General features: G+C 39.6%; 1 protein-coding gene across 1 annotated transcript; it reads right to left on the reverse strand.

Annotated features, from left to right (window-relative positions):
* Nucleotides 1-3,327: 3,327 nt before the first annotated feature.
* On the reverse strand, nucleotides 3,328-6,290 carry LOC118484104. The gene is made up of 2 exons (XM_035980007.1): nucleotides 4,188-6,290; nucleotides 3,328-3,561 (listed from the first exon to the last, which is right to left on the reverse strand). The coding sequence occupies exons 1-2, from the start codon at nucleotides 5,811-5,813 to the stop codon at nucleotides 3,544-3,546; spliced, it is 1,644 nt and encodes a 547-aa protein (XP_035835900.1). The 5' UTR covers nucleotides 5,814-6,290; the 3' UTR covers nucleotides 3,328-3,543.
* Between the last annotated feature and the right edge of the window lie 3,871 nt (nucleotides 6,291-10,161).

Genomic DNA, 10,161 nt, shown 5'->3' on the forward strand with positions numbered 1-10,161 from the left:
TTGTCTAACTTGTAGGCATAATCAGGATGATCTGATGCACAAATCCTGGCGGTTGCTCAACAAAAATTTCCTCCTTCACATCTCCATAGAGAAACGCGGTCTTGACATCCATCTGATAGACAGTGAATCCCATGTATGACGCGTACGCCAAAAAAGATCCGGATGGCTTCAAGTCGTGCAACCGGAGCATAAACTTCATCATAATCCAGTCCTTCGATTTGCCTAAATCCCTGAACCACCAGTCTTGCTTTGTTTCGAACAATGACACCTGCAGAATCCTGCTTGTTTCGAAAAACCCATCTAGTTCCAAGCTTACGCTTTCCTGCTGGCAACTTGACAAGCTTCCATACTCCAAGTTTTTCAAACTGGTTCAGCTCTTCGTGCATAGCATCTACCCAGCCAGGTTCCTGCAAAGCTATATCAATGGTTTTAGGTTCGATTTGAGAAAGATAACTAGAATATAAGCAAGTGTTAATGGTCCCTGATTGACTCCTGGTCAAAACTCCTGCATTTACAGGACCAATCACATTTTCGATTGGATGATTGCGTTGAACGCTCGTCGGTATGGCCAAATCTGGTACCGTCTCCTCTTCAGTGGTGGTGTTGCTACACTCCCCCTCATCAGGTGCACTTGTAGTGTGAATTACAGGAGAAGTGACTGTACAATCCTCAGGGATTGGATCAGGAAACATTGCAGAGTCACTGGTTGATGCACCTTCAGGGGATTGATTGACCACCGGTGTCGGTGTAGGATGTTGCGTGAACACCATTCCCGGCGGATCAACAGTATGATGCTTTACAATTTCATCTATCTGTACTTCGTCCTCTGTATCTTCAAACGACAATGGTTGTTTTGGAACTGATTCACCTGCAACTGAAACATCACTTGACAAAATGTTAAATGATTTAAACAGAGCAGAATAATCATATAACCAATCTGGACCGACTCTAGCGTCCGTAGCATTCTCTTCAAGCCATTCGATGTTGCACGACTCAACGACTTTCCTAGTTACTTTGTTGTATACCCTATAAGCAGAGCCTTTAGCATATCCAACAAAGTAACATTCGTCACCTTTGACTTCAAACTTTCCATTTGAGTCCATTAGTAATAACACACATGGACAACCAAAAATACGAAAGTGTGAAACCGAAGGTTTATGTCCTTCCAGAATCTCGTAAGGGGTTTTCATGTGACGTTTATTAACTAAAGCATGATTCTGGATATAACAAGCCGTGCTAACAGCTTCGGCCCAAAAGAAGCTAGGAAGCTTTGAATCAGCCAGCATGGTACGTGCTGCCTCAATTAGAGTACGATTCCTTCTTTCAGCCACTCCATTCTGTTGTGGAGTTCGAGGCGCACTGAACTGTCGATCAATTCCCTTTTCACTGCAGAACGTATCCAAAGTAACATTCTTGAATTCTGTTCCATTGTCTGATCGAATAACCTTCACCTTAGTACTCGCTTGATTTTCAGCCAATGTAATAAACTGTTTCACCAGTGCAGCAGTTTCGTTTTTGTGACTAAGAAAATACACCCATGTGTAGCGAGAGTAATCATCGACGATTACTAGACAGTAGGCTTTCTTCCCGATACTCAGCACATTCACTGGACCAAAAAGATCCATGTGAAGTAGTTCGAGTACAGTCTTTGTCGAGGGTACTGGTTTAGACTTGTGAGGTTTTCGATGAGCCTTCCCTTTCGCACAAGCAACACACTTCTCTACCAACATGAAATCCTTGATCGGAAGATCTCGTACCAATTGACCTTTAGCTAGACGATTCAGATTTTTCATATTCACGTGTCCTAGTCGACGGTGCCACAATAAACCATCATGCTCTGAAATCTTCGAGAATAAGCAGGTGATCTCTTCACATGGCTTCTTGTTCATATCAATGACGTAAGCGTTTCCTTTTCTTTCAGCTGTCATCAAGAACCAGTCTTCTGGAATAACAATCCCAGGCTTGAGAACATGACAACCTTTCTTCGTAAAGTGAACTGAATTTCCTCTATCACAAATTTGCGAAATGCTCAACAAATTGTGCTTCAGTTCTGGAACATAGTTAACATTTTCAAAGCTGAGAACTCCGTTTTGAACAGTTCCTTTCAACGTGATTCTGCCAGATTCACCTCCCGCAAACGAGACATATCCACCATTAAATTCTTTGACATTCACAAGTTGGGATAAGTCTCCTGTCATGTGCCTGGAACAGCCACTATCCATGTACCAGAGGCGCACGGTAGTCCTCCACAGCTGTTCCTGCACGAATAGCGGGATTAGTTAGATTTAGGAACCCAGCCCATAGTGGATCTGGGTTTTCCTTGAGCATCGAAATACGTTACCCTCTGCCAGATTAAATTGTCTTTGTTTAAGAATTTTGATAAATTTGCATTGACAGAATTGTTATGAAGTGTATGAGGCAGATTGGAATGCTTGGCCTTGGGTTTAGGTTTCCAATATTGTTTAGACCAGTTGTTAGCATAATTACCAAACGCTTGAAATCTGTTTTCAGAAAAATGATTTTGCTGATTTTTATGTCTACGTTTGGCTGCATTCCAATCTTGATCAGAAGGCTTGACCTTACGATGGTCGTTCTTCATTGTCTTAGACTGATGAGTCGTCATTGACTTAGAAGGACCAGATCGATTTGGTTTGACTTTCTGATGCTGTGCATGTTTAGTTTTAGACTGCACAGAGGAAGATGGAGAGACACAGTTTCTGGCAATGTGCCCAGCTATCCCACAGTTGAAACAAATTTGCCGTTTCACTGCGGAAGATTTTTGACGATTCACAGAGGCTGCGGGTCTTTTGGGTCTTGTAGATGGAGCTTGCTTGTTCTGTTTTGATTTACTTGCTTGTGCCTTCCCTGAGCTTGTAGATACCTGAGGATCAGAATCAGAACTAGCACTGGCACAAGCATGAGAATCCGAAAAATTTGATTTTTCATTTTTAACTGCTTCATGAAAATCATTTTGATTAGAGTTTTCAGGGGTTGACTTATGATTTTCTTCACAATCATTTTCTTTTAAATTTTCATTTAAGAAAACTTCTTTCTCTTTTTGCAAATCATTTTGAGTTTCAGTCTCGATCGAAGCTGAGACGTCATCAACAAATTTCGATTCCTTTCGATCATTGTCATCCAATGATGTTCCCTCAGATTCATCAGTAGAAATATTTACTGAATTTGATTCACACGAAAAATCAGTATGTGATTGATTTTCCTGTGAAGCATCATCAGTGGTTTCACTGGATGTGTTCTGAGGAACATCGTTGGTCACACTATTTTCTCCTAGAGAATCAGAAATATCAGAATCACAACTTTCAGCAGTTTCAAAACAATCATCATCACACGCAGTTTTAAAAGGTTCATCACAAGCATTCACTGTTTTGCCCAAAACATCAGGCCCAAAAGAAGACGAAACATAACTATGAAAAGAGTTCAAAAACGCTTGTCCAAACACACAACCAGAATTAGTATCATCAAAAGAAGTTTTAGAAGAATCAGATTCTAAAACTTGTTCACTTCCAAACACATCTCCCCATATCACTTCAGGTACTTTATCTGCACATGACGAAGAACTGTTAGGATCAAAAGTACCCTTTGACACAAAACATGTCTCTGATTTTACCTGCTCTTCAGTAAATTTGCCATTGATTGATGACTTACTGTTTTTGGAACTTTCAACATTTACCGAGGGCTTATTATTTTTTGGGTCCGTATGTCATTTTACTTTCATTCAGCATCTCCTCCTCGGTCATAGGCAAGTAGGTATAATTGTTATTGTACGGAGGAGGAGCCTGATTATAACCCAAACCCGACCCTTTCTTTTTAGAATAAGCCAGTTGTTGATCACAGAGATTCTTGACTAATTTACTGGAGGAATCAAATTTTTTAATATTTAACTCATTAATTTGATATTTATCCCGAACATTCTCCAGTTCCTTAGTTACCTCACACAATTTTTCTTTAACCATGATGAGTTGTGCCGTGGCTACACTAACATCGTCTTTGAGTTGGACGATATCCTTACGCTGAGCTTCGATTTTCTCTTTGAAAAGTTTTTCATTTTTCGTTAAAGTGAAATTTTTGCGTTTAATTTCATTATAATCTTCAATTAGCTCAGCGTTATGGATTCTATAGGCCTCAACTCGTTCCCTACATTCAGAAGTGCAAAAAACAGAAAGTACCTCTTCTTTGGTGAGACCCTTAACCGGAGCTGACAGAATTTGAGTCATGAAGGCGAAGTTTTCAGCTGACGACTCCTCCTCCTGTGCAGCCTTCACATCGTCACTCACAGAAGCATTGCTGGCCATGAAAGCGATATTGCTTGGGGTGGCTTGATTCTCAGGAGCTGAAATGTTTAATCTTTCGATCTCTGAACTCCAGTCAAAAGGCGAATCAGGCTGAACCACCAAAGCTTGGGCCAATCCCACTTGTGGGCTTCCACTGTTGACACTATCAGCAGGCACACCAGTTGTAGTCACAAGGGCTCTTTCTCGATTTGGTGTAACAGGAGCAGCAGGCTGAGCTGGAGTTTGTTCATCATTCACCTTGGGTTTCGTACAGTTTCTAGCCAAATGACCCTGTTCATGACAATTATAACAACGATATTCAAACGGCATCTTTACGGGTCCTGTGAACTTAAGATTTTGCCATTTGTTTTTCCCTGTCTTCCTCACAAAGTTTTTAGCTCTAAAAGCCGCCATAGCCATCTGCCACGTGATATCCATTTCTTCCACATCCTCTGGATGAATTTGATCCAAATCATCCATGGAAAACTTAGGAGGGTCAAGATTTCCCGAAGCAAAGGCGTTCATGCAATTTATGACAGATGCTGCAATTTCAAGATTTTCCTTTGACTGCCTAGAGAAGAAAGCAACCATTTCATTGCTAGCAACAGAAACAGAAGGTGCAGCAGAAGTCTTTCCAGCACTTGCAGGGGAAGCTTGAGTGGAAGACCCTGAGTTGTAGACATTTGCTGAAGTGGGAGCAGGTTTAGTATTGCGAAACATTTGGAATCCTCCTTGAGACAGAAGAGCTGTATTGCTGTCACTGGATGCAGTGGGGGCTATAGAAAAACCGGCAGCCAGCATACTGTTCTTGTAGTTAGTCTCTCTCTGCTTGTCATCCAATTCACAAGCTTTAATATGCGAGATCATCTCAGACAGGGTGCATCTTGCAAGATCTTTTGTTTTCTTTATCATAGCAACATGATGATCCCAGCTCTTGGGTAATGCATTGAGAAGTTGCCTATTTGTCGAAGCATTTGTGGTGTGAATTTCTTCCATTTGCATTTGAGTCACCAGCTTGACAAACCTTTGGATCTGATTATCCACTGTTTCACCATAAATATGGTTGAAGTTGTTGAAATTCTGTTGCAGCAAGTTCCTTCTGCTTTCTTTCATGTCCTCATTACCTTCATACACTTCCACCAGAGAGTCCCAAAGTTCCTTGGCAGATTTACAAGTGCGAAATCCCATAGCAATGTTTGGACCCAAACCCATGGTCAGATAAGAAAGAGCTCTATCATCTTCTTCAACAATAAGCAGATCATCTTCCGTGTATTGATCACGAGGCTTCTTTACTTTGACTTCAGGTTCAGTAGGGCTTTCCATCATGATCTCTCTTGGTCCTCTCAATATGCTGCGCCATAGCTTGTAGTCTTTAACTTTCAGATGCTGTTCAAATCGCCATTTCCACTCGGGAAAGTCATTAGCATCAGTTAAACGTGGAATACGCGTTGTGGTTCCTAGCTTTGAATCCAATTCTTGTTGCTGAGTTAAAGCAGACAATTCACTGTTGGTGGTTGACATTTTTAATAAATCAGTTAATTAATTGATTGATTTAATTAAGTCCAAGTCAACAGTCCAAAAGTCCGTTTCAATTTGTCGTTGCGAGTCGTAACTGGGTTGCGAGTGGAATGTGCGAGTCGTAATGAGGTGATTTCGAGTCGTAATGAGGTGTTTGCGAGTCGTAATCGTAGACGGTTGCGAGTCAGGTCAAACTTGAATGCGAGTCGTAACCAATATGGTTGCGAGTCGTAACAGGACAGGATGAGCCGAAACCGTGGTTGCGAGTGATGATCAAAAAGCTGGTTGCGAGTCGTAACTGGGCGAGATGAACCGAAACCAAGGCTGATTGCGAGTCGCAACTAAACCGTGATGAGCCGTAACTGGGAGATTGCGAGTCGGAACCTGCAAAACAGAAAGTGATAAGGACTGTTTACTCGCAATCCCGATTTTTCAGCAGTTTCCAAAATTCAAAGATTTGGTAATCTTCGAATCTGTTGAACCAATATCCCGAGATTTCAGCAAACACCGAGACTGAAATCAAACAGAACCAAAATCAGTAATTTTTCAAGGAATTTTCAGGAACAGTCGATGAACAGATCTGCATACACACTTCAACAAATCGAATCAGTAAAATATGAGATTCTTGAATCTGATTGATATCAAACCGAGCCTTTGAATGGCTTCAATGGCTCTGATACCAATTGTAAAACCCGTGAGGATCACAATGATATCAATCTAACTTTGTGAGAGTGCGGAAAACCAAACACAAAGGTGATTCAAGAAACAATATATAAACAGATCGAATAAAACACAATGAATAACTAAACAAACCAAACTTGCATTCAACTTGAAGATGACTGATACAAGATCGGTAGGAACTCGGTTCCTTGCTATGTGTCGCCCCTGCTTCTATTCGGTATCAACAACCCTTAATCTATTGATTAAGGGTGTTTAAATACAAAACATAAGGGCCGAAACTACAAGCCCATGCGACACACTTACAAGCCCAACCCACATAAGATTAACCCAAAACATAATTAAACTAATTACAAGATCAATCCCTATATATTGTTAACTTGCATGAATAAACCTTTAGGTTCCAACAGTTTTATTATTGGGATTTGTGAAATTATGTGTATCATTTGCACATATCAAATTCTTATTCGATTTCGGGCTTTAAATCGCTTTCTGGAAGGTTATACGCGATCTGATGCGTAAATATAACCAGTTTAATGCAACAAACATTCCAGAATAGTGACATAGGCTTAACATACCTTAAATAACCATTACATAACTTAGAAATAAGTTTTGGATGGTTTGGTATGCCGAAATCAAGTTTATTCGCTTACAGGGACTAAATTCTACAAACTACAAAAGTATACCGATTTGTACTGTAATGAACAATCTGGAACTTGATCATAAGTTAAACATACCATATATAACCTAAACATGGCTTAGAAATAAGCTTTGATAGGTTCGGTGTGCAAAAACATGCTTATATGATCTTTCAGGGACTAAAAGTGTCAAAAACGGCGTAAGTTTGCATTTTCTCGCATATCTTACGTTCTGACCACATCTGGACACCCAAAATTTTTGTACACACTAAAATATTTTATTTTAGTGATCGGCATGCAAAAATTCCATTCGTCGCCTAATTTGGATCGTTTTTGCGTCCGTTACGACTTCCGTCGTAATTAACCGAACAACGCGATCGTACGACCAAACGAACCGACATCCGAGATGTTTTTGAGCATGTTTTGAGTTCCCAATACTATAACTTCCTTTTAGAGCCTTGAAATGAGGTTAACGGTGCTTAAACGTGTCAAAAATGGGCCGAAATGCATGTTTTACAAGTGCAGGGACTAAATTGTCAATTTCTGAAAGTTGCTGGTCTGCAGGTGGCTTACGGACCGTATGCCAATGTCCTTACGGTCCGTAAGGCAGGCCCAGCGACCAGAATTCATTTTCAGCAATCTGTTTGATCTTTAGGGGTTGCTTGTACAAATTTTTGGTGTGTTGAGCAAGTTTAAGTGTTCTCCAAGGTCTCTAATCAGATCCTAACACATGTGTGGCTATGATTCAATCCTTGTTGGCCACACAAACACATGTCTTGATCTTGTTCTTCACCAAATAGTATAAATAGCCATGGCCCTTCACTCATTTCCTTGCTCATTCACTCATTTCTCTTCTCTCTTCTGCTTTGGGAGCATTCTCAAGTGGTTTGGAACTTGTCTTCTTTGTAGAAAAGATAGCAAGGACCTTTAGTGAACCTTCTTTCATTCCTTTTATTGCTTTTTCTTTATGTTAGTGTAGAAAGTCAAACGTTTGGCCAACAGTTTGACTTTCGGTTTTGACCATCAATTGGTCAAGTCAAAGTTCAATTGAACTTTGAAACGTGATTGTAATCACGATAGTTATAATCCTTCGTGATTATAGCTGCTGATTACCACGTTAGCTAGTTGTAGTGTCGAGTCAAAGTTTCGGTCAAAATGCGTTTTAGCACGCATTTTGCAACGGAACTACTTTAGGGTATCAAAACACTTTGTTTTGATACCAAATCAGTAGGTTAAACATGTTTTGACATGTTTAACTCGACACTATTAGTTTGTGCTTATTTAGGGTCGTAAGGTAAGCAGTCTAAACAACCGCTTATACTTCCGAACCCGACCCGTTTGGTCGATCTTTAGGATCCGACCAAGCTTAGTTAGTGATCATAGTTGCATAGGGAATAACCACTGAGGTTATACCTTATGATCACATAGGATTGGTTAGTCATTTGCTAGTTAGCTTGTATGCCCATAGGAAATGAGCAAAACGCCCTTTTGAAGCTAAAATCCGTATTTTGCCTATGTGAACATATTTTTGTCATATAATCTGATTTAGTAACATGTTTAGGGATAATTGGGCATGTAAGACTTGGCATAGCACATAGTTAACCATCCGAACATAGTTTTACGCTAACGACGCCTTATAGTAGCTTATGTTACCATAATGTGTCGAAACGGGTCAAAAGCACTTAGGTAGACTTTCCAATCAGAATGTAAGGTCTATTAAATCATACCATATGAGTTTAATTACTCGTTTGATTTATAGAACCTCATTCTATCCTATCTCCCGATTTAGGTCCGGTTATTTACCTAGTTACCTATATAGGGTGCCGTTTGATTCCCTGATTGCTCTAGCTTTGCTTGGTTGTTATTCAAGACTTCTAAGCACCCTCAGGTGAGTACATAGTCCCCTCTTTTACTGTTTTCAAACTGTTTTGGGGTGGAACACATGTGCCTACTTGATACTTTCATGTTTCCCATGTTTTTATATCAGATACTTACTATGTTCAATAGTACACTATTAGTACACGATTTCATTATGTTTTGCTATGTATGTTTACTTAACATGCTAGCACATTGATTTCCATGTACTACATTTTGTCGCACATGCACATCCAGCATATGGACACATTGTTTTACATTTTGAAACGTTGTAATCATTTGATCATTTGAACCGTTGTAACCATTTGATCATGTGAACCGTTTGTAACCATTTGACTATGTGAACCATTAGTAACCGTTGATTATGTGAACCGTTTGTAACCGTTGACTAGATGAACCGTTGGACTATGTGAACCGTTGTGACTACTTGACTATATGAACCGTTGTGACTACTTGACTATATGAACCGTTTGTGACTACTTGACTATGTGAACCGATTGTAACTGTTGATTGACATGAACCGTTTGAAATCTGTTTGAACTGTTGGGTTATGGAAGTGATTAGGTAACGGGGCGGGTGTAATGTGTTAAAAGCATGGTGGATACGCCGCTGGTACTTCCTATATATAAGTGCTTTTAACACATTATATATCGTTGCGTTATCTAGATCACTTGGTCAATGGTAAACAAAACAAAGTTGTAATACAAGGCTTTTCCAACAATATATTATACTATTTGAGTTTTTATTCCAAAAACGATTTACAAATCTGGATTTAATCAAACAAATGTTTTGGGGTTAAGAATCATGGCTACGAAGTTTTTTTTTTTATAAATTATAACGAATTTGATTTGAGTTGGTTAATTATATCGCAATACTATACTTTTCAAAAGAGGGTTTTTAAAAAAGTACTGCAGCATGCAAACTAGCCATGAATCTGAAACTCATACAAAACCTATGTACTCGCCGGCATTTTTATGCCGACGTACCTATTTTCACATGTGTTTCAGGTACAATAGTTGATGATGCTTGATGATGATATTTGTGTACTCTCACATAGGAATGGACAAGGCCTTAGCGACTTTAAAACTTGAAAGATAATAGTTGTATTTATCCATTTTGTATCAAAACATTTAGTTCAATAATGAAATAAAACAAAACCG

This window comes from Helianthus annuus, chromosome 1, assembly GCF_002127325.2.
Source record: "Helianthus annuus cultivar XRQ/B chromosome 1, HanXRQr2.0-SUNRISE, whole genome shotgun sequence".
NCBI classification, from domain to species: domain Eukaryota; kingdom Viridiplantae; phylum Streptophyta; class Magnoliopsida; order Asterales; family Asteraceae; genus Helianthus; species Helianthus annuus.

What these genes read in the sequence shown, in the direction of transcription:
- LOC118484104 (XM_035980007.1), bottom strand. Translation starts at nt 5,813, where the DNA reads ATGTCAACCACCAACAGTGAATTGTCTGCTTTAACTCAGCAACAAGAA.